The following is a 23759-nucleotide window of genomic DNA, read 5'->3' on the forward strand; positions in this document are numbered from 1 at the left end:
GTCCTGGGCTGAACAGTGAGTTTGGCTCAAGTGCCAAGCAGTCCCGGCTGAGGGGAGGGAAGCTTCTAGGGGGAAATCAATGATACTGGCATCAAAGTAGGACAGAGGGCACATGCATGGTTGCTGGTAGGAGTTTAAAGTGATTCAACATTTTTGGAGGATGATTTGGCAAAATCGATAGAAATGTTCAAGGTACATCCAAGAGTCTTCTAGGAATCTCATCTGCTGAGATAAAGCACGAGTGCATAAGCCCTGGTCAGAACCCAGGATGCTACTGCAGGCTCTCCTTCCATGATGGGAAAACCTGCTAACAACCTGCATTTTTAGGCAAGGTGGCATCTATACTAATAAAAAGGTAATATGCTAATTAGACTGAACATCTTCCAGACGAGGTTCTGGACGTCCTTCCAGACAAAGCCATGGTGGCAGGGCTGAGGCAGAGGCGGTTAGAGGTGATCAGGCAGGCAGGGGAGAGCAGTTAGGAGGATCAGGATGGCAGGGGAGACCAGTTAAGGGTATCAGACCATCAGGGGAGAGCAGTTAGAGGGATCAGGCCAGCAGGGGAGAGCAGTTAGGGGGAATCAGGTCAGCAGGGGAGAGCAGTTAGGGGGAATCAGGTCAGCAGGCAGATGAGCAGTTAGGTGCCAGCAGCCCTGAGGGGTCCCAGATTGGAGAGGATGCAGGCCAGGCTGAGGAGCTCCCCGCTCCCATGCACGAATTAGGGGCAATCAGGCAGGCACGCAGGTGAGTGGTTAGGAGACAGCGGTCCAGGATTGTGAAAGGGATGTCCAACTGCCGGTTTAGACCCGATCCCGGCAGTCAGACATCCTGGGATCAGGCCTAAACCAGTAGTCGACATCTCCCAAAGGGTATGAGATTGGAGAGGGTGCAGGCTGGGCTGAGGGACACTCTCCTCCCATGCACGAATTTCGTGCGCCGGGCCACTAGTATATAAATAAAAGGCTAAGTTGACTCACGCATGCGTGATACATATAAAGCTCTAGCTGGCGCCAATCGCACGCATGTGTTTCCATCTGTCATTGTCGATTGTGAATTTGGTTGACACTTCTATTATAGAGAAAGGGCGAATGGCTATATTAAAATATTTCTTCTAATTAATTTCCTTTCAGTGTGCACGAATCTGTACCCCGGGCCACTAGTTTATTATAAGTATTAATAAATATTAAGAATGTATTAAATATTAACAGGACATATTTCTTCAGGTAGCATGTTGATTTGCATTAAAAAGACAGATTGGTTTAGCAAATGAGCCCTTGCTAACTGATTCCAGGATAAAGACAGTCTCTATTTTGTGCCTTTATACACTACCAAAGGTTCAACCTAAAATGGCAGAGGCATCAGGCCTTTGATATCCTTCCTCCAAAGTAGCAGCACTAGTTTCATCTAGTTTAGGAAAGGCCTTTAACTCCACAAAAATTGGAAACAATTTTAAAAGGCTTTATTTGAAAAGATAGAAAGTTAGTACACCTTTTAACACCCTTGCATCAACTAACAAGCTTCTTTTAAGATGGTTGTTTTGTAGATTTAATGTTGCTTCTGTTTGCATATTCTTTCAAAAACTGGTTTACTAATTTAATCAATTTTCAAGTTAAAAGTTAATGATATCTCCTGACAGGTTTTTTCTCATCTATGTTTTCTTAATTTTTCATCAAGAAATAGGGCAACATTCCAAACCAAGATCAATAAAAACAGTCAATTTACTTGTCAGTATTATAAGACAATTTGAGGACTACTGATTAGGACAATATAATTATGAATCTCAATTCTCTATAAACTATACCATCAAAGAATCTGTATTTTTGTCTTTTATTAGTGGGAAGTGAGATTTAAATAAAATGCAATGCCATAAAAATGTATTTGAAAGTATAAACTTAACTTTAACAAATATAGATCTAATATCACAGATGTGTATTTGATATAAATTCTTAGAAACAATGTTTGGTCAGGCCTACTTTTAACATTACTTCCCTTTTGATGTGGTTTTTTGCAGCATTTAGACTTGCTTGCTATTTTCCATAGAAGATAACACTAACTAAGCTTTTTTATTTCCCCCTGCATGTATGTTTGCTCATAATTGTTCTTAGTTTTTTTGCCAGTTATGCTCTTGGTTCACATGGTATTGCTGTACCAGAACTCTTACAAACACCATGGAAACTGTTCTCACTGTAATTGCTCTTTTCTACTACCCTTTGGAAGGTTCAAAGTCTATGAACAGGTGAGATATATTGCTGTTAATATACAAGATTCTAAAGCATGCTTTTGAAAAAATCTTAAGTATCAACACATTGTAATGTCCAGTGGACCCCTAATGTTTATGAAGGTTATTAGACCCACAGATTTTCAATTGATAACATTTATTATAGCAGGAAACAGATATACGGAAACTGGTAATTAAGAGGAGGTTAATAAAAAGACCGTTTACAAAGGTGTAGACAATGTTTGGAAAAGTCAATAAGGGGATACCATAGTGCACCAGAACTAGTCTCTGCAGGAAGTTTCTATTACCCCCTGACCCCAAGGAGCAAGGAGAGGAAATGTTACGTAACTGAAACTTTGAGAGGGCCCCAACAGGAGACAGGCACAGCTAGCCATTAGCCATTGCAAGGAGAGAGCTGGGAGAATAAAATACCATGACTTAACTCTTCTGTCCTCCAATTAGCCAAAGCCAATTAAAAAGCAAAATAGCCCATTGATAGAGTCCATACAGGTCAGCCTCCCTGCAAATGGAGTAGGTGAAGCGTGGAGGAAAACAGGTCTAGGAGGGCAACTAGAAAATATATGGACCTAATTTGGGTATATGCATAGAAACTAGGGAAGCAAACGCCAGCCAAGGGAACAACGTGACCAAAAGCATAAAGCCATAAAGGGGCGTCATTGTAGTCTGGGCAGCTTGTCCAGAGGAGCTAATGTGTGGTAGGATGCATGGGAGAAGAGCAGAGTAAGGGGTGAAGCTAAAAAGGGACTTTGCCCTTCTCCAGAATTGGAACTCTATTCTATAGGTTGTAGAAGCCCTTGGAGGCTTTTGAGAAGCATGGCATAATCATATCTGATTTAGAAAGAATTCTCTTGTAGTAGCTAAATTATATTGAGGATATAATGAAAGGGAGAAAGCCAGAAATTGAGTCTGGTTAAGAAGCCAGTGTCCCTTTGCATATTAAAAGGTGGTTGCAAGGATGACATTAAGCAAGATCATTTCTGCATTAGACTCTTGACTGAAAGAATAGGCGTTCAGTTAAATTATCTATATGATGAGAACTTTATCACAAGGCAAAAAGTGAAAATAAGGAAAATAGGCATCTTAGGCTTGTGGCCAGGCCTAGAAGAAAATTACAGAATATCTTAGCCACACAAATGAATTAGAAGGTTATGCAGAATGCAAGGTAGTTTTGAGGAATGGGCTGTTTTCTTATGCCCTTATAGCCCAGCCTATGAATCCCTGTTTTAGGGATCCATCATTTTGAGGCTTAGCCATTCTCTCTGCTTCTATTCTCATTACCAACTGCCCCATTTCCTGTGAATCTCACGTTCACTTTGAGAGACTCTGATTAGGTTTGTTAAATGTCATTGTCCCTATTTGGACATAGCTTTCACACTGGCCAGCCTTAGATTGGCTGCCTGATTCAGTCAGGAGAGTCATGGTGTATAAACGACCACTATATAAGCATTCGTTCCATGACAGGTACTATTCCTGGCTTGACATTAAATAAAATTTTTCAAACTCCTTTAAAAATGCAAGTATTATAAATGAAAGATTTAAGGGTGGTATGAGAATATTTCAGCATTGATTTCTATTAAAGTGTATAGCATAGGACCTATTGCAAAATAAGTGCTCAATAAGTATTAATGATAACAATGATGTTGTTATTAAGTAAAGGAATATTTCTGGGCAATAAAAAAAAAAAAAAAAAAAAAACACAAGACGATGATGACTATGAAAAGATTCCAGGCAAATGACAGGACTTGATGTGAAATGATGGCAGTGAGAATGGGAGAGAAACAAAGTGGATGTAAAGATGAGAAGTAGCTATTTAAGGAGACTGAGAAATTGAGTGATACTATTAATTTACATACTAGATACTGACCTGTTTTAGGGAAGGTTATGAGGCTTATTTGAGACACTTTGATTTTGAAGGCCACTAAGCTATCTGTGTAGAAATATTCAGAAAGGAGTAAGGTTAGGACTAGATTAAATTATCCATAATCTCCTTTCGCTACTCATTGAAAGAAGTCCTAATAGTAAAAATCCACGTTTCTACCCACGATCATATAGGTTTTATAGCAGGCTTTTATCAGTTATATATTTTTCAGTTGGATAAAATTAGCAGCTTACTTTCAAAACAAAATCATATGGACTCAGAAACCCCTCATGCCTTGGCTGGTTTGGCTCAGTGGATAAAGCATCAGCCTGAGGACTGAAGGGACCCAGGTTCAATTCCAGTCAAGGCGTGTACCTCAGTTGCAGGCTCAGTCCCCCGCCTGGTTGGGGTTGTGTGGGAGGCAACCAATCAATGTGTCTCTCTCAAATTGATATTTCTTTCTCTATGTCTCTCTCTCTCTTCCCTTCCACTCTCTCTAGAAATCAATGGGAAAATACCCTCGGGTGAGGATTAACAAAAAAAGAAGCCCATCATAGCCTAAATAATCCTAATGTTTCTTTAAATGCATTTGATTTCTTTCTTAGAAAATGGTTTTGTGTGACTTTTATATCCTTATGAGAGATTTGATCATTTTTTCATCAGGAAAGCAACTGGCAGAGTTGTATGGCTAAAAGCTAGTACACCTGTCAGCAACACAACCAACATTAAAACATAAAATAATTGCTTATTTCAAAATACTAGAATTGGGATATTAGAGCTGGAAAAGGCGTAGATTTTAACCTTTTTTTATGGATGAGAAAAATTAAGAGCCAGAAAGTATACGTAACTTTCCTAAGTTCATATAGCTGTTTATACCAAAAGGAAAATGCTCTCATTTAAAGAAAAAAGGTGATATCACAGAACTTCTAAACTCACTTCTAGTTGTCTTGACAATACATTTTCCTTGTTTACAGTGTCAAGTACTCATCCCTGGTGGCACTTGCCTTCATAATTCGCCCCACAGCAGTCATTCCATGGATACCTTTGCTCTTCAGACATTTCTGGCAAGCACAGAGAAAGCTTGATCTTATTCTACATCAGTTTTTACCTGTTGGGTAAGTATTGCTACAATCCATCTATTAATTTTAACAACCTGCAAATTATATATTGCAAATAAGATTTTATATCTTTGAGTCAATTATGATATCTTCTAATGTCAATGAGAATTGTCAGACCAAGGAAACAGAATTATTTCCAAATTTATATTGTAATACTTATGATTCTGATTAACTATAAGTATTTTAATTTACTTAAATGAATAAGAATCTTTGCAATTTTTCTTAGAACTTTCCTGTACTTTATTTCCTAAATATTTCTGACACATTTTAGGAGATACTTGATTCTTTTACATTTGTACAGGGCTGTGTGATTTATAATGGCATTCTCATATTACCTCATGATTTTCAAAATTCTTAGATCTAGGCAAGTGTAGGTGTTTTTGTTTTGTGGAAGAAACACGGGGTTGGCAAATTAAAAATGCATTAACCAGCCCTAGCTGGTTTGGCTTAGTGGATAGAGCATCGGCCTGCGGACTGGAGTCCTGGGTTCAATTCCAGTCAAGGCTCAATCCCCAGCCCTGGTTGGGCGCGAGAGGGAGGCACCCAAGCGATGTTTCTCTCTCATTCCCCTTCCACTCTCTCTAAAACTCAATGGAAAAAATATTCTCAGGTGATAATTAACAACAAAAAGGATAGTAGTCAGCCTTTGGGATGGGAGTGGAGATTGACTGGTTGGAGGGATGAGGGGGCCTACTGATGCTCTGTATTTTGCTCTCTATGACAGTTACACAGTTGTGTTCATATAGAGATGGCTCACAAAGCCTTATTCTCATAGTGTACTTTTCTGTATATATGTTTGTAAGTAGGCAGCCTCTGAGATTGCCCCCACTAGTCCCATCCTCTGATATTAATGCTCTTGTATAACACTCTTGTCTTGAGCAGGAGGTAGACATTTTGACTTGATTCTAACAAACAGAAATGGCAGAAGGGTGTCCCTTCCACGATTGGGTTATAAATATTGACTGTGGCTTCCATCTTGGGTACCTGTCTCTCTCGGCTGGCTCATGCTGGGGAAAGCCGCCTGAGGCAGTCTTAAGGAGGGTTTACATGTGGGAGCCTGAGCTCTGCCAGCAACCATGTGAGTGAGCTTAAAGCAAATCTCTCCATTACCCCCATCAAGCCTTTAGAGGAAATTATACCCCTAGCCAACACCTTGAGAGCCCTTGAGCCAGAAGCACCCAGCTAAGCTGTACCTGGCTGGATTCTTGACTCAAAGAAACTGTGAGATAATAAATGTTCATAGTTTTAAGTTGCCACATTTTGGGGTAACTTGTTATTCAGCAGTAGATCATGCAGTGTTTATTACTTTTTAAAACTTTGTTTAAATGCAGCTTATGTAATGAAAGATCTTTGAAAATGTGTAAATCCATATTCAGTATGTGAAACTAAAGCATTTTTAAAGTGGTTTTTTGGAAATGGCCTTGATATATGGCATTTGCAAAGCCATATGCCAATATGGATTTTCAGTGAGTTCAGAATATTAATCATCCCTTTTGTTTTTCAGATTTGTCACTTTGAGTTGGTCTCTGATAATTGATCGTATATTTTTTGGTGAAGTAAGTCAAATATATTAAACTATTTTCATTCTAACCATTTGTTACACTAAAAGTTCAACCTGAATTTTTAATTCATGAATATTTGGGAACATTTAAATGATATGGGTTACATTAAAAAAAAAAAAAAAAAGACTGCTACCATATACCTTTGGTTCAATTTGTTATGCTTTCTATATAACAGAATTGTGTATTCCTAATTGAAGTTCAAGAGAGTCCAAGGTATTTTTGTCAGGTTTGTAGCAATAAAAGTTTGATTTATTAAAATTATTTTAGTTGTCTTCAAGGTAATCATTCAAAATTCAAATTAACCAGAATATTCTTCAAGCATTTGGTTTGACATTTTAATCTCACGACTGTAGGTTTTTTCTAAGTTCCCTGTTTTTAAGTCACTTATGGACTCTGGAATTAGATTGCCAGTTTGAAGCCTAGTGCCCTCATTAGCCTTGTGAACTTGGACAAGCAGTGTGAGCGAGCTTGGAAGCAAACCACCTTGCTTACTAGTTTCTTTATCTGGAAATAATTGTGGTACCTGTCTCATAACATTAGAAGATTAAATGAGATACTGCACGTATGATGTTTATAATGGGGCCTGGCACAAGTGAGCACCGAATGTTGGCTGTTGTTGCTGTTTATTTTCTGCTTTGTGCCGTAATTCCACTTGTAATATTTTCAAAGCTTTATCTTCCTAGGTAATATGTGATGTAAGGTACTAGAATAAAATTTTTAATGTGGGTGCCCCACATATACACTCTGATAAACAATAAATTTTATAAAGTATTTTTGTTGTTAATCCTCACCCAAGGATATTTTTCCATTGATTATTAGAGTGGAAGGGAGGGGGAGAGAGACACAGAGAGAAACATTGATGTGAGAGAGACATATAGATTGGTTGCCTTCTGCACTCGCCTGCCCTGGGCCTGAGATTGAACCTGCAACCCAGGCACGGCTCTTCAGTCCATGGGCCAACACTCTGTCCACTGGCCAAACTGGCTTAGGGTGATAAAAATTATTTTTAAGTGTTCTCTTTAGCTTTAATTCTATGTAAAACTTACACTGTCAAAATTGGAATATTTCATACTTTCTTGAATCTCAGAAACCTAGTATTTTACAAATGAACAAAGAACACACTAATAACATAAAAAATGCTTTCATATGGTCATTAATAAAATTATTAGTGTAAACTATTGTTTGGTTTTTAGATCATTCCTGATTTAATGTCAAGATTCTTCCAGATACCCTAATGCCAAAGATTCAAACTTGGCACTAACACATTTCTGTTTCTCTTTCCTTCAACTATGCCAGTGGACTCTGGTTCAATATAATTTTTTGAAATTTAACGTGCTGCAGAATTTGGGGACATTTTATGGTTCTCATCCATGGCATTGGTACTTCAGTCAAGGATTTCCAGCTGTTTTGGGTACTCACCTACCCTTCTTTATTCATGGCTGCTTTCTAGCCCCAAAGAGGTACCGGATACTTTTGGTGACTGTACTGTGGACACTTCTGGTTTATAGGTAAGATTTTATTTATTTAGTTAATTTTGATGATGTTACCAAGGAATTAAATTCTTCAAGAAGTAAACTGTTATCTTTTAGAGATGTATTAACTATTAGGGTTTGGTAATTGGGATTATTTAGCAGAAAAGGTAGTAATTATGTTGGACTCAGAATGAATACTTCTGATATGTATAGTTTACTTAAGAATTATGTTCAACTTTTAAGAACCTGGACAAATTTCATTTGCTCTTAGAAATACTAAAATTTTAAATATTAAAGGACCAGAAAAATAATATTTTAAAATGAAAATGTATGCATCTTTCTTCCAAATTTGAGTAATGACTTGGATTGGTAATAGAAATCCCTTTCTTAGAATGTAATTGTACTTTAGACATTGACATCAAACGTTAGGATTACTTTTAACACATCATCACCTTATAAGTAAAAAAAACAAGATTCCTGAAGCATGAAATTCAGTCTCAGTACTTAGAACAGGTCATGTTAATTATATTTCATTTTAAATAAGTTTCTCAAAGTATTGTGTAATATGAGAAAATATTTTAATTTTTTTTTATTATAGCATGTTGAGCCACAAAGAATTCAGGTTTATCTATCCAGTTTTACCATTCTGTATGGTGTTCTGTGGTAAGTATTTTTGTTCAATATAGAAAAAAATTACTTATATAGAAGTAGGTAAAAGACAATAAGCTCTCATTAAAGCTCATTAAACTGTAAAATATTTTCAACGAGGCTAAGAGAATTGCTTACTAAATAATTATATTTCTGCAGTATTCTTTCTGCAGCCTAAATATCCCTTTTCCTGTGTCCTGTAAAGTGAGATAAAATCTTAAGGACTCAATATCCAAGTCATAAAGATCCAATATCCTTCTGGTGGTGATATTCCTGGCTGTTTGAAATCTTTCACTAAAAAAGTGATGGAATAATATGTCTATTTTAGAATAGCTACTTTAAGTTTATAGTTAAAACTACTAAGTTCTTTGTTTCATAAATTAAAATATATTTATAGCTGTGAAACTAGTTTTTAATGCTTTTGATGCTTTAACACTCATCTAATGCATATGTAATTTTAAAAGTGGTTCCCACCTAATTTTTTTGGCCCTTTCTCCATTTTTTCCAGTAGGTTATTTGCAATATTTTTTTACATGTGACTTCTAAAGTTTTGTTTGTATCATTCAGCTCTGGAAAACAAGAATTTTCATATTAGTAGGCTTGGAAAAATTATGAATTGAAATTTTGCTAACTTTACATTTAATTCAGAATAAATGACTGTTGACTTTCTTCAAATATTAATTACCAAAAATCACTGGACTGGGGAAGGATGAGATGAATAATCACCAGGGACTAGAGACAGGGCAAATACTGTCTAGAGGAGTTAATACTGTCAATCTTTTTACTTAAAAAAAGAACTCCATAGACTTGAACAGCCTTCTTTGACCAAGTAAACATCTCCTACAGACCTCAGATGCACTCTCTTCAATTTAAGTATTAAAAAACACTCTATTTATATATCTGGAGTACTGAAACCAAAGTTAATTTTTGTCATTATTTTTTTTTTTTTAATTCTAACCTGAGGACATGTTCATTGATTTTTTAGAGATGGGGAGGGGGGGAGGCATGGATATGAAAAAGTGACATTAATCTGTTCCCTCCTGCACACACCCTGACCTGGGGCTGTGATGGTACCCCCAACCTAGGTATGTGTCCTTACTGGGAGTCAAACCTCCGACTTTTCAGTGTATGGGATGATGTTCCAACCAAGCCACCCAGCTAGGGCTATATCATTACTTTATGGTCTTGCTTTATATACAATGCAGGCACATATAAAAATATAGTTACCTAACTATATGCCAAGTCTTTTAAGAATAGTGGGCCCATTTACCATAGCAAATTTGTTCATGAATCACTATTCATATTTTCTTTTTTTAAAGTTTCAGTTATAGTTAATCATGGTTTCTGCCTGGGTATTGTCAGACTATTGGAAGACAAATGTGTTTGTTGTTTAGTCTGGTTAATTTAGGAAGTTGTTTTAGTTTTCTTTTTATAATCTGAGTCTTTCCAGCATTTCACTTGTGTATCTTTAGGGAAGGACTGAGTTTTGGACCAAAAGATGTCATCTTTAAAGTGTTAGGATCCCAGTAAATTCTTGTTCTCAGGCCCAAAGACTTCGATAAAATACTGGTGAGGACTGAGCTTTTCTTGTAATGGACAAGAATTAGACTTTCTTCCATACTATCCACCCAGAAGGATCCCTGAAGGACTGAGACACACCAAAACCCCTGACCTCCTCACAGGAATGATCTTTCCCTGCAGACACCTACCTAAGGCTTTTGAGTGAGCCAAAGACTGATTCTTCGAAGACTCATACTTCCATTAAGAGTTAAAACTCTTAAATGCCAACAGGTCCCAACAATAGGACCAGTGAACTCACCTTGACAGGAGTTTTTGGAACGCTGTCAGACAACAGTTCTCTTTGGAGTTCTTGATATTTTGAGTCTTTTGAAACTACCTGAAATCTTGAGTTATACTGTACTTCAGATATCAGTTTTATTCTATTCTCTTGTGACCTATTTTGTGGGGGTTTTTTTGTTAATCCTTACCTTAAGATATTTTTTCAGATTTTTTAGAGAGAGTGGGAGGGGGAGAGACAGAGAAACATCTTTGTGACCATGGCCAAGGATTGAGCCTGCAACCAAGGTACATGCCCTTGACCAGGTCGAACGTAGGCCCCTTCAGTCCTCAGTCTAACGCTCATCCACTGAGCCAAACTGGCTAGAGCCTGTGCTATCTACTTTAACCTGATTTATATAAACATGACACCTCTGTTGGCAATTGCTGTATAACAAGCCACCTTAAAATTTAGTGGCTTAGCCCGACTGGTGTGGCTCAGTGGTTGAGGGTCAATCCATGAACCAGGAGGTCACAGTTCAATTCCCGGTCAGGACACATGCCTGGGTTGTGGGCTTGATCCTCAGTAAGGTGAGTGCAAAAGGCAGCTGATCAATGATTCTCTCATCACCAAAAGGTTGTCAGTTGATTCCTGGTCAGGGCACATGCCTGGGTTGCAGGCTTGATCCCCAGTAGAGGGCGTGCAGGAGGCAGCTGATCGATGTTTCACTCTCACATCATATGGTTTCTCTCCCTCCCTCTCTCTCTAAAAATATCTGGGGGGGGGGGGGGGGCGGAAATAGTGGCTTAAAGCTCCATTTATTTTTACTTATTATACTAGTAGTTCAGCTGGGCAGTTCTCATCTCCACTGAGTTCACATATACAAATGTAATCAGCTGCAGATGGGGTACACACAGCTCTATTGACCTAGGTGGGCTCTCACGTTTGGGGTTTAGCAGACTGTAAGCTAAGGCACCTCAGCTCTTCTGTGTGCGCTCACTCTCCAGCAGGCTACCTAGGGCTTGTTCACTTGGGGTAGGCAGGGCTCCAAGGGAAGGAACAAAAGTGTACAAGGCACTTGAGGTGCAAGCATGGAACTGCTGCTTCCACCACAGTCCCAAAGCCCAGGCAGATTCTCAAGATGAGAAATAAATTCCAGGCTTGTGTAGGGACTGGACACATGAAGAGGAATAATTGGAGCCATTTTTTTTCCCAATCTGCAATAACTTTTCTTCTCTAGTTTGAGTTTCCCTCAGTCCTATCCAAAAATGACTCAAGCCTGGAAAATATATCTTCTGTAATTGCCTCTGATCCTTACTGACCTGTATAACCTTGTGCCTGTTTCCTTTCCTTAAAATAAAGTTGCCCCTAGTCTAACAGCACTGAAATTCTTAGACTGAACCTGTCCTTTGTGCTGGTGTTTCCAGCACCTGCTATCCATGCTGGGCTGGGTGTCTGTTTAACGTTTCCACCAGAGTAGCCAGTGCAGACTTGCTTGTCTCTTATTAGGCCACTTTTTTTCCATATACTAATTCTTTTTATCAAAATTATTAAGTGCATTGTTTCAAAGCCATAACAAAGCATTTTTTAAAAATGCTTCTACTGCCCTCTCCCATTTCCCCTCACCCGAGGCAGTTGCTTTTAGGTGGTTATTTTGTCATTTATCTCTAAATAAAATGCTAGTAACACCCTAAAGATCTTTGGTTTTGACTTTACCTCTTGACTTCTCACTATGGGTGAAAATATAGCTTCTTTCCTTAGCAAAGTATAACATAAAATGTTGTATGCCTCCGTGTCCAGCACTCCACTATGGTTCTTGATGGTTTCAGGCCCATTCTCTTGTACATCCCTTTTCAGATTAAACCACCCTTTTTCTCATCTGAACACTGAAATCAAGTTGACTTACAGCTTTCCCAAGGAGTATTTAAAAACGAAAACATCAACTCAGAAATATCTGTAACTGGTAGAACTTGGTAGAGTTATTTTTCTAAACATTGAGTTTTCTAGTAATTCTTGCCAAAATGAGGATGCATCCTTGCTACCCCCTCAGTGTTTGATGAGATCAGTAACGTACAGCCCCAAACTTTCCCATCCTCTTCATTACAATGAACCTCCTCAGTCATTACTGAAGAATGCAGATTAACACACTAAATATCCAAAACTTAAAATGTGATTGTGTATATCAAGATACATTATATTTGGTGATTAGGAAATATGGCTGAATTAAGAAGAAACCAATTAATGAGGCACCTTCTCATAGATTTGACTTTAGATTTTTTACCTTAGAGAGCAATCAACTGGAACATAAACGATTTAGAACACTTTTTAAATAGTAGTCTGATGAGAGTGATTTGGTAAGAACCCAGTCTGTGTGTGTGTGTGTGTGTGTGTGTGTGTGTGTGTGTATAAAATGTATAGTCAGGTCTTTATTTAAGAATCTCATCTGCCAACTTAGCGTTTTCCACCAACACGGGGAGCAGAAACCTTCACAGGCTTCACAATCTTTTGCTTAGGTGCTGCCTTTGTGGGAGCCTTAGCAGCAGCCATTGCTGTCTTTTTAGATGCTTGCTTAGCCTTTTTTGCTTCCTTGGCAGCCCTGATAGCTTGTTCTCGCTGAGCTTTCCTAACTTTAGGCTTCTGGTTCCTCTTGGCCATTCTATCAGCAAGAGATGCACCAGTGATTGCCCTCTGGAATTTGACTGCATGGCGGGTTCTTTTCTTTTGAATTTCTTCCGACTGTCCCTTTTTGTACTTTCTTCTGTAGAGGACAGTCCAGTTTATCTGCCGAGGGTTCCTCTTGGAAAGGAATGCCGACCCGCATTTTGCATTAAGAAACTGGAAAACCTTCCTGTTGGTCCTGGCATAGCGCCGCCCGTGTCCAGGGTAGATCTTGTACCCACTGAAGCTGCAGAGCTCGACATTCATGGCTGCGGCCGCCGGAGAGCAGAAAAGAGGGTGAAAAGCTCCAGTGTATTTTTAATTATAAAAATACTCATGGTACAAAAAATGATAAACCATCAGGGTCATCATCTAATCATCTGGCCCCATCCCCCAGAGATAACTATCAATTTCTTATAAATTCTTCCAAAAATGTTCTACATACCTACTTTTAAATATTTTGGTAGGCTCAGATAACAGGAGAAAATTAAGTATTCTGGGATGCTATTTAGCATTGAGTTAGCCACTATGTGAATTGAAGAGGCCTGTATTTTGACAGGTAATTCACATGGTTCATACTATGTCTTTGTTCTACTGGAAATTACGAGGCTGGAAGATTTCTGTAAGTGGCTTTATAGGACAGAAAGAAAACGTGTGTTCCCAGAATCTTCAGTTATTGGAAGCAGAGACTTATATTTCAATTTAGGTAATGCTTACATTACAGAGTGATGACGAACTTTGTAAAGCTAGCTCATTTTAGTGACAACTGCATCTCCTCCTTACATGTATGTACAATTAAGTAGACTTACTGATGGTAGCTATTAAGATCTTGTTAATTACTCTTTTAAATATTAAAGAAGCCATACTATGTCCCTATAAGAAAACCATGGATTCTGAGCTTCTCTTGTGACTCAGTTTAGCATTCAAGCTGGTTATCTTTCCTACTCTCCCTTTAGCAACATGGGGATGGTTTGAAGACCCTCAGTCATATTAGACTATTCTTTCTCTTCCTAAAGCTTTATTATTTCTCCAAATATGGAAATTCATTTCTCACTGAAAGGATCCATCATTCTAACGTGAGCTAGCCTCAGAAAGTGAAAATCGCCACCAAGTAATGTAAGCATGACCTAACTTAGGAGACTCTCTTCAATACTTAAGAAGCTGGGAATACAAGCACATTATCTTCCTGCATTCACTGCAGAATGCCATTTTTACCACCTTGTATTCACCACCTTGTATTCTACTTTGTACCAGTTGCCCAAGCTACTGTATCCCTAATGCCATAGTTTTTGATAACACTTTTAATGATCATAGTGAACAAACTGTTAATGAGTCAACCACTTTAGAGGCCCATAGTACACTTATTTGAATGTTCCTGAGAGCAAGTAAGGCTGTGAAATTTGAGCCCACTAAGTAGAAAGCACGTCACTTTTAAGTTGTATTCAATAGTCTGCTCTATCTGTGGCTGGAATTATTACAGATGGCAGAACTTTTGGAACCCTATTTCCATTGTAACAAAGATAGTTCTAGTTCTCATCCTCTTTAGTAGGTTCCTCATTTTACCATTTCAAACATCTTACAAATTTGAGTTTTAAATGAAGGTTTGGGGGTTCTTCATCTGGCTATGTTTTTTATCGCCATTCTTCGTAATGTTCTTTGGATAATCGCAGAGTTATTTCAAACAGTACTAGGTGAAATGGATGTGATAGTCCAACTACTGAATGAAATGAACCAGAAGTAATGTTATCTAAAATATTCACAGAACAAAATTGAGCACTTAAGAACTATTATCTATTCTGTGAAGACAATGTATGTGGAGTATGAAACCTAATGTCAAGGAACTTTACTAATAAGATTATTCTTTTTGCCCTAGCCGGTTTGGCTTAGTGGATAGAGCATCGGCCTGCGGACTGAAGGGTCCCAGGTTCGATTCCGGTCAAGGGCACACCCAGTAGGGGGCATGTAGGAGGCAACCGATCAATGATTCTCTCTAATTACTGATGTTTCTATCTCTCTCTCCCTCTCCCCTCCTCTCTGAAATCAATAAAAATATATTACAAAAAAAAAAGATTATTCTTTTCTAGTGTAATGGCCTGTTCTTTGATGGTATTTTCAACAGATTCGAATGTGCTCATTATCAGTGGCTGCTGCTAGAGAGGACTGTGGGAGGGAGACAGGGACTTTTAATTTATCCTTGTTTGTTCTACCAGGTTTTTTTGTCACATAAAAAAAAGGGAAATTGGCCCACCCAGCGTGGTTCAGTGGTTTAGTGTAGACCTAGGAACCAGAAGGCTGTGGTTCCGGTCAAGGCACGTGCCCAGGTTGTGGGCTCAGTCCCCAGTAGGGGGCATGCAGAAGGCAGCTGATCAATGATTCTATTTACTTAGCAACTACTATGTACCAGGACAGGCACCAGACATACCTGTTTTACTAATACTTGAAAAAGGTACCATTATCCCATTTGCAGATGGAGAAACTAATGCTCAGCAAAGTAAAGCAATTTGTGCCAGAGTAAGAATTCAAATCTGGGTCTGTTGGACACTCTGGCCATAATTTTTCAATTATATTTCAATTCCTTTTTCTATAAAAAGGTTAAGACCGAGATTACAACGGACAATGATAGAGAATTGTCAATTATAAAGGTGACCTACTGGTTATATATAACTTGTATGTCCATGACAGCATTACAGCTGTGCTACTTCCACAAAAGATTATAAAACATGTCATGTCTATCTTCATACAGGGTATTCACTAAACCACCTGAAAATGTGGAAGAAACCAGCTCTAAGTGTCCTGTTTTTATCAAATATGCTCCTTGCCCTCTATACTGGTTTAGTTCATCAAAGAGGTACTCTTGATGTCATGACTCATATTCAAGAACTCGGATACAACAACAATCTCAATAAATCTGCAGCTTCAGTATTTGTAATGATGCCTTGCCACTCTACTCCTTTTTATAGGTAATAAAAGTTACTCCACTACATACAATCATTAAGAAAATGAAACTACTTTAAAATTCCTTTCTGGTTCTGGAATTAGGAACTTAAATTAATTGATCACTGATTAAATGATTATAAAAAATTTGAAACTCCATATTTATTCACTGAATTTTAAAAAGCATTTATGTCAATTAAAATCATATATCACTTTTAACTTCAATATCCTTTTTAAAAATTTTAAACAATTTAGATTTAAGTAATCAGATTCAAATATAATATAAATTTTATATAGATTATTTGCTGATATTCTTACTAGTCATCACTGACTTTATCACAAATCTTTGTGATACATATATCTTATATATATATATATATACAATTTTAATCTCAAAACACTGGCTTCTAGTCCAGATTTACTGCTGGACGACTGTTCTGGTCTTAAACCAGTCTTTTTAAACTCTGGATATCAGTTGTCTCACTTGTAAAAGTTAGCGAATTCGATTAGATGATATCCTAATTCTTAAATTAGTGTTTCTGGGAATATAACAATAACATTGTCTTAACTCTGCCGGACATTTAAAGACATACGTTTAGCCCAATGCGTGTTATTTCAGGAAGGTGTACTAGTTACTAATTGCCTAATTGTACAAAGGCAAACAGCTTTTCTGCAGGAAATTCTACACCTATTTAACTTAATCTGGCTTTAAACAATCTTAAGTTAATTTTCCATGTGCACAGTCAACTTATCAATGTTATCTTTTTAAGGTAATTTATCATTTTTTAATACTCTACTTATATCAATCATTTATACACAATTTGGAAAATTAGGATTACCTAGCAAAAGTGCACAGGTTAGATGTAAGACCCAAATATCCCTTCAACTTCAGCTTCCCCTACTATATAAGGAAGACTACAGGTGAAAGAGGGACATTCACCGCCCTCCCTGCTCACATTAGTGGCAACACTGCAGAGAACACGCATTCTAGAGATACCAAGTTGCTTTCCATACATGGTTGCGGTGTTTGATGTCATCAAGTTCTCATCAGAGGCTTTTTCAAAGTACACAATGCAGTAAAAAAAACTCTGATGTCTACTTTGGAATATAAGGCTGCCAGCTGTTTCTGCTTTGCCCATCTTCTCCAAAATTATAAGACTCATGAAGTATTAGGTCTTGTGTGAATTTACTTTGTATGCATTTCATAGATAAAATAAACCTCTATCATATATTTATTTTTATTAATTTTTCCGAAGGCAAAGTTATAAACATGCTTTTTCATGGTTCAAGTAATCGGCATTAACTTGTCATAATTCATCAGTCCATCTTTTTTATACATTCTCTAGTCTTTCTAGGCCATAGTAAAACCATTACTTATTTGGATGTTAATCAGTGAACATACATTACTCTCTAATACTAACTCTTATAAAGGTGCTACTGCACAGGTCATGGTATGAAAATCATATTCTCCAACTTTGAGAAAACTGCATTAAAGGCTTGCTTCTCCACCTAAATTGGAACCCAATATAGATTCAGATTTCACATTTTGTTACGTAAACACGATATATCTTAAGAGCAATTTGAAAACTTCCACAATAACTTTCTTTTCATAGCCATGTCCACCACCCACTTCCGATGAGATTTCTCCAATGTCCCCCAGACCTAACTGGAAAAAGTCAGTATCTTGATGAAGCAGATGTATTTTATCAGAATCCGTTAAGCTGGTTGTATAAAGAGTTTCACAACAATTCAACATTGCCTACTTACTTGATCATTTTCAACGTTTTGGAAGAGGTAAGAAAACATGAAAAAGGGGAAAAACAGTACTTTTATTTCACCTGAAGTTTAGTAAACGCTCACGGAATTAGACAACATAATTTTTTATGGTCCTTTTTAACCCCTATAATTTTATAATTGGCCTTTTCCCTAGACAAAATCAGCTCCAGTTCTATGTATATCAAGGTATATACATTACTTACCATGATTTAAGAAACTGCATTGTTTTATTAAGAAAAGTAGTGCAGGCGCAAATCAGAATAAGTCATTCTAAAATTCTTGAAACAGTACTGAGCAAAATGTAGCCTTTATTTACTTAAACTTTTATTTCTAGGAAATCAGTGCTTTCCTAATTTCAAGAAACTATGAGAGAACTGCTACTTTCTTCCACACTCACTTGCCAGAGGGTCGAACCGGAAGTCACATATACATCTATGAACGGAAGTTAAAAGGGAAACTCTATAGAAGATGAAATTCTGAACTGTTTTTAGATCTTTCCCAGAGAAAAAGACACTGCTCGGTAAAAATATTCAGATGCTGCTTAAATACACTAGTAAACTCTGGGTAAGATTCATGGAACTAGCAAAACACCTCTGAACTGCTCTACCAAATATGACTACTGAGGAAATGTACGAAAATTATCACAAAATATAAAATTGTATATTAATACAATGCCCAGATTTTAAATAAAGACCTTTAGTTTTCCTCATGTTGTAGTTTTATTGTTTCTTCCACAATATTCAGATGTGCAAGAAATTTCACAAGAGAACAAGTCAGCAAGCTCATAAGAAGGCAGCAAATTCTTCACAAGTCTACGGGCTCTTGAACCCACAAAAAGACAAGAAGCAAGAATAAAATTATAAAATGTTAAAGAAGAAATTTCATCACAATGTACTTTTTTCAAGCTCAACTGCAAATTTCACACAAATATCAGTGTTAATTACACTTTGTCATGTATGACTTGAGCTTGCTTTAAGCTCATACACTGAAAGGAAGTCTCATTTCATGCACAGAACCTGTTGCATGCCTGGCTTCCTTAACAGAACTATAGTTGAACATTTCCAGTGCCAAAAAGTATTCAGCAAAGCTACACAGGAAAATGCAGGTTAGTAAGCTTTTGCTTGATGCTTCTGAGTAATATAAAGTCATCAAACAGATACTTAGAAATGATAAAAAGACATTATCTTGATCATTTCATCCTAGTTTCAACACAAACATTGTAGAAAGCATCCGTATTTGCTAGTTTTCTAATTTAACTTAATCCTGATGGTCAATATTTAGGATCAAAAGGTAATTGCCCCAATTCTATTTCGACATTTGCCATGTGTCTTCCATTAGTGCGATCATATTTATGCCATTTACCTTCCCTCTTATAAGGTTGTGGCTGAGGATGCTTCTGCTCTTGTTTTCGATGTCTGGAGTTTTCAATATTTACCGTACGTTTCTTTTTATCTGGCCGACTGAAAGCAGTAAACACATTTTTCATCTATGTTAGAGTTAAACTTATTTAAACAAAGAAAAATTTCAATGTTTTTCTCCACTAATCTATTATCTGAACACTGAGAAAGGGTGTTAAATTAATCTGAAGTATTTTCATATATAACCATGCCAGAAAAGATTCAGTCTACTTTTACCCTATAGAAAAAAGACAAAAAACAAAAAAAAAACCACCTCAGAAATGTGACAATAAAATAATGAGATGTTTCCACTATTTTTCTTACTTTCCTGAAAAAAATCAAGCCCTCCCCATTGGCTTCAACCCTCAGCAGAATTATGTGTATATACTAGTATCACTTACAAAACAAAATCTCTTTTCCCTCTTACAGCTCAAGTTAACCCCCGTTTACATTTACTGGTTTCCTCTCTCTATAATCAGGCTCTGTCACAGTGTTACTCAACCAGTCCATAATGTCACCAGGCTTCTGTCACTACTTCCCTTGAAACAGTCCATAATGCCATCCATGGCCACCCAATTCCCCATCCAAGAAATCTAATCCTTTTTTTTTTTAAAGCATTAACACACATTCTTTTTACTTGAGATCATCTTTGGATGTTCATGATGCCACTCTCTGGTCTTGTCATTCTCAGCTTTCTTTTCCTACAACCCCTCCTATGTTGGTGTTCCCCAGGAGTCTGATAAATACTCCAGCCTAGACTACACACACAGTCTGGGCTAGACTAATGGCCAACTAATCCTGTCCTTTGGATGGCAATAGGTTCCTCCAAGCACAACTCATTTCCAACTCCCCTTTCTCAAAACCGTAACCCAGAAATCTGGAAATTGTTGCTTTCTACTTCTTTCACAAGAAACACCACTAATTTTACTATGTATTACTCAAATATCTCCCCCTTTCCGTTCATGTCTGTGTTGTTTTAAAAACCAACTTGGCTTCATCCTTTCCAATAAATCTCACAGGCTACTGCCAGTGATCCAAAATGCCATAAAGCACATCCTGGAGCATAAAATGTGGCTCTTCATGTGAGCTAAACATTGTCTTCTGTTCATACCCCAGCACTATCTTGCCTCCCTAAAGTGGCATGTCGTCACATCTCCAAATACCTATCTTCTTGGCAAATTCATTTCTCCTTCAAAAGTCAGTTTTAAAAAGTTTAGTTACTGACTCTCTCAAAAGCTTGTAAGCTCCTTCACAGCAAGAATTGTTCATTTGTTTCCTCAGTGCAGCCTCACAGCGCTTTACTCATTATAAGCACTATTCACTGAATGACTAATGACACCAGTCTCATTATTTTACAGACACATTACTTTTATTGAGATATATAGGGTGTCCCCCAAAAATGTATACACACTTTGAATGATTATAAAGATGGTGTTTATTAATATACAGTTCATTTTAAAAATTTAAAAGAATCTACAGAAATGAATGGTTTTTGTCAATGCCTGTTTTCAAACTGATGACCATTCTGGTCCGGGCACTGCTGGTAACTCGAAGCAATGGAAAATCAAACATCAAGAATCATTTTGTTCGCTATTTGTGTGCCCTCAATTCAGTTGTTTTGTGCCATAAACTTTATCTTTTATGTATCCTCATAAAAAAGCCTACTGGATAAATTTTATTTGTTCAAAGCTTAGTCTGGCTAAAAAGAAAGAAACATCAACTGAGCTATCAGCTATTAAAGTATGTATACATGTTTTTTGGGACACTGTATAACTATCTCAAATATAAAAAATAAAGCTAACATTTGAAGATTAGTCAAGTTTTATATTATTGAATATAAAGGTGATAAGCAAAAGGTAGTTTTTTTTGAAGTTATGTACAAAGCACACACATTAGAACTTGTGGCTTGTCAAGTTTGCCTCTTTAATCATATCACTACAATAATTCTGTAATAAGTGTATTAAATATTGTAATTTAGTTGGCAAATGGAATAGACAAATGAAAATAAGTGGGACATCCAAATCATTACATGTGAGCCCTTCTGACTTCAGAATTTAATTTGAATTGTTCACTCCTAGCTTCCAAGAAGTAAATAAAATATTAAAGGAAAATTTCACTTAAGGTGATTACCCTTTCATATAGACTAAAATGAAAAGAAACAAAATAAGCTAATGAAACTATTTGCTTAAGTCAAACTGATTATATGAAATTTTCAGTTTGTAATAGCTATTAACTTGAAATTATATCTTTCAATTTAATTTATTCTAAATTCTCTGGCAATAAAGTACTTTTACAAATAGCACTATTTTTTTGTTGAAGTACTTTACAAATAGTAACATCCAAAAAACTTATCAAATAATAAAATGCTATCCAATCTATAAATGTTAAAAACTATTATAATAACATGGTGCTATGTAAACCGACCTGGGTCCATATGGAGGGGAAAAAGTGTGACCAAAGAAGTGTCTATATATATATCCATCCAACTTCTCAAACACTCCATCATTATCTACTTGATATTCCTTCATGTCTTTAAGATAATCTTTAACATCATTAACAAAGTCAGTGAAGAGCTTCTGATCATGTATAAAGATACCATGTATGAAAAACTTATTGATGAATTGATCAAGTTCTTTCCAATGATGAAAACTATCCAGTTTCTCTAATAAGTACCTTTCAATTAACTGTCTAAACTCATCTATCCTTACAGGATTGGACACTTTCATATTAAAAAGGTTAATGGATTCCTGTTGAGCACATTCAAATACACCAGAACAAGACTTTCTGAAAGAATTATAATTTTCACTACAGCCATGTTCAGCACTGCATTTCTGTGAATTTGTACTTTTCCCAAATTCTTCAAAGTGAATTGGCTTTTCTTTCCTTCCCTCTCTTTGCATGGCAGGGCCTCTGTTATTCTGGTTTTGTGTACGAGCCTTATACTGTGGATGTAAGTATTCACTAAAAACTGTTGGTTTTTTAGCTGCTCCTTCTTTTGTACCACCAAATCTTTTATTGCCCTTTTCATCAAAGATATTCTTGGTGGTATCTTTGAAATGTCGGAAAGTGGATTTAACTGAATCTGAGAATTTTTTCAGATTTTCTTTTACAGCTTCTTTAGCCTGCTTAATTTTTTCTTTATGGTGCCTCACAAATTCTTTGGTAGAATTCTTCATGGCATCAAATGTTTCCTTAACTGAACCCAAAAATGTTTCTTTTGACTTATTTTTGGCCCTGTAGTTTCCTCTGCTCCCTTTCTTTTTTCCATCAGTTTCTTGTTTTCCATTTTGATCTTTTGCCTCAATATACAGTCTTTCCCACAAATCAGAACGCTGCTGTTCAAAGGTTAGCTTCCGTTCCAGCTCAGTGAGTCTTTCCCGTAAGATTTCTACTTCCTTTTTTTCTGACAAAACATTGGGAGAATCTGGGTTGCCATCTGACTGCCTAGAGCTTAACTGCTGAAGTTCCACCCTTAAAGCCATGGTTTTTAGTCGTTCTCTCTCCAGTTCCCTCCTTAGCATCTTTGCTTCTGCCAATAAAGTCTCCCTTTGATTAAGGATGCTGCGTGTTTTCTGCTTTTCTTCTTTCAAATACTGCTTAAGTTTCTGGTTTTCAGTACCTAATTCAGTACTTGTCCCTTTATCTTCCAATATTCTAATCTGTTCTCTTAGTTTCCTTAACTCTTCTTGTAATGAAGACAATGCTTTTTCTTCCTTCTCCAGAGATATTCTTAAATACTGATTTTCTGTATCAAGGCTCTTTTTTTGAGTTTCAAAGGACATCTTCTCTGCTTCAGTAAGGGTCCAACACTTCGCAAGGTTTTCCTTCAATGACTAAATTTTTGTGAAAGAGAAGAAAGAAAAATGGCAAGTGCTTTAAAAGCTGAATTTAAATCTTTAAGACATATAATCTTTAACATCTTTATTGTTGAGAGTATTACAGATGCCCCTTTCTTCCCCCGTTTGCCTCCCTCCACCTGGATCCCGCCCCACCCCAGGCCTTCACCACCCTATTGTCTGTGTCCATGTGTTTCCCATAGTCACCTGAAATCCTTACTGGAGAAAAGGAAATAGGCCTCCTATCTGTTGACTACAGGATTCTAATCTCTCATGAGAAGGCTGCTAGAGAGAATGTAGGCAGGACTAAAGGCTTCTGTGATCCTTGTGTGAGGGAGATTATTTTTTATAAAAAAGTTAAAGTGAGAGATGACTTCACCCTTCAAAATATTCTCTTTATATATACTGCACTCTCAGAAGGAAAAAACATTCAATAATCTTTATCCTATTTGAAACACCCTAGTCCTATGCAAATTAACATCTC

The 23759-nt window shown here is 37.0% G+C and overlaps 2 protein-coding genes across 18 annotated transcripts in view; one reads left to right on the forward strand and one right to left on the reverse strand.

Annotated features, from left to right (window-relative positions):
* The window catches only part of PIGB (phosphatidylinositol glycan anchor biosynthesis class B), a 32581-nt gene extending 13830 nt beyond the window's left edge, over positions 1 to 18751 (forward strand). Inside the window, exons 5-12 of one of the 2 annotated variants that reach the window (XM_036302185.1) lie at positions 2106 to 2236; positions 5072 to 5212; positions 6720 to 6771; positions 8074 to 8285; positions 8848 to 8912; positions 16076 to 16292; positions 17880 to 18060; positions 18377 to 18751. In XM_036302185.1, coding sequence (XP_036158078.1) covers positions 2106 to 2236; positions 5072 to 5212; positions 6720 to 6771; positions 8074 to 8285; positions 8848 to 8912; positions 16076 to 16292; positions 17880 to 18060; positions 18377 to 18514 — 1137 coding nt within the window. In that variant the 3' untranslated portion in view covers positions 18515 to 18751. The remainder of the gene's footprint in view (positions 1 to 2105; positions 2237 to 5071; positions 5213 to 6719; positions 6772 to 8073; positions 8286 to 8847; positions 8913 to 16075; positions 16293 to 17879; positions 18061 to 18376) is intronic. The other variant, XM_036302186.1, reaches the window with a different exon arrangement.
* Positions 1 to 23759, reverse strand: part of CCPG1 (cell cycle progression 1) — an 83325-nt gene that overhangs the window by 16862 nt on the left and 42704 nt on the right. For 10 of the 16 annotated variants that reach the window (XM_036302171.1, XM_036302169.1, XM_036302163.1 and 7 more), the window contains 3 exons: positions 21864 to 23272; positions 19405 to 19502; positions 13088 to 13601 (listed from right to left, as the gene is read on the reverse strand). In XM_036302171.1, coding sequence (XP_036158064.1) covers positions 13126 to 13601; positions 19405 to 19502; positions 21864 to 23272 — 1983 coding nt within the window. In that variant the 3' untranslated portion in view covers positions 13088 to 13125. Of the gene's footprint in view, positions 1 to 13087; positions 13602 to 18076; positions 19503 to 21863; positions 23273 to 23759 lie in introns of those variants that run through there. The other 6 variants (XR_004966559.1, XM_036302173.1, XM_036302170.1 and 3 more) reach the window with 6 other exon arrangements.

The sequence above is a fragment of the Myotis myotis genome, unplaced genomic scaffold, assembly GCF_014108235.1.
Source record: "Myotis myotis isolate mMyoMyo1 unplaced genomic scaffold, mMyoMyo1.p scaffold_m19_p_1, whole genome shotgun sequence".
Classification (NCBI taxonomy): Eukaryota; Metazoa; Chordata; class Mammalia; order Chiroptera; family Vespertilionidae; genus Myotis; species Myotis myotis.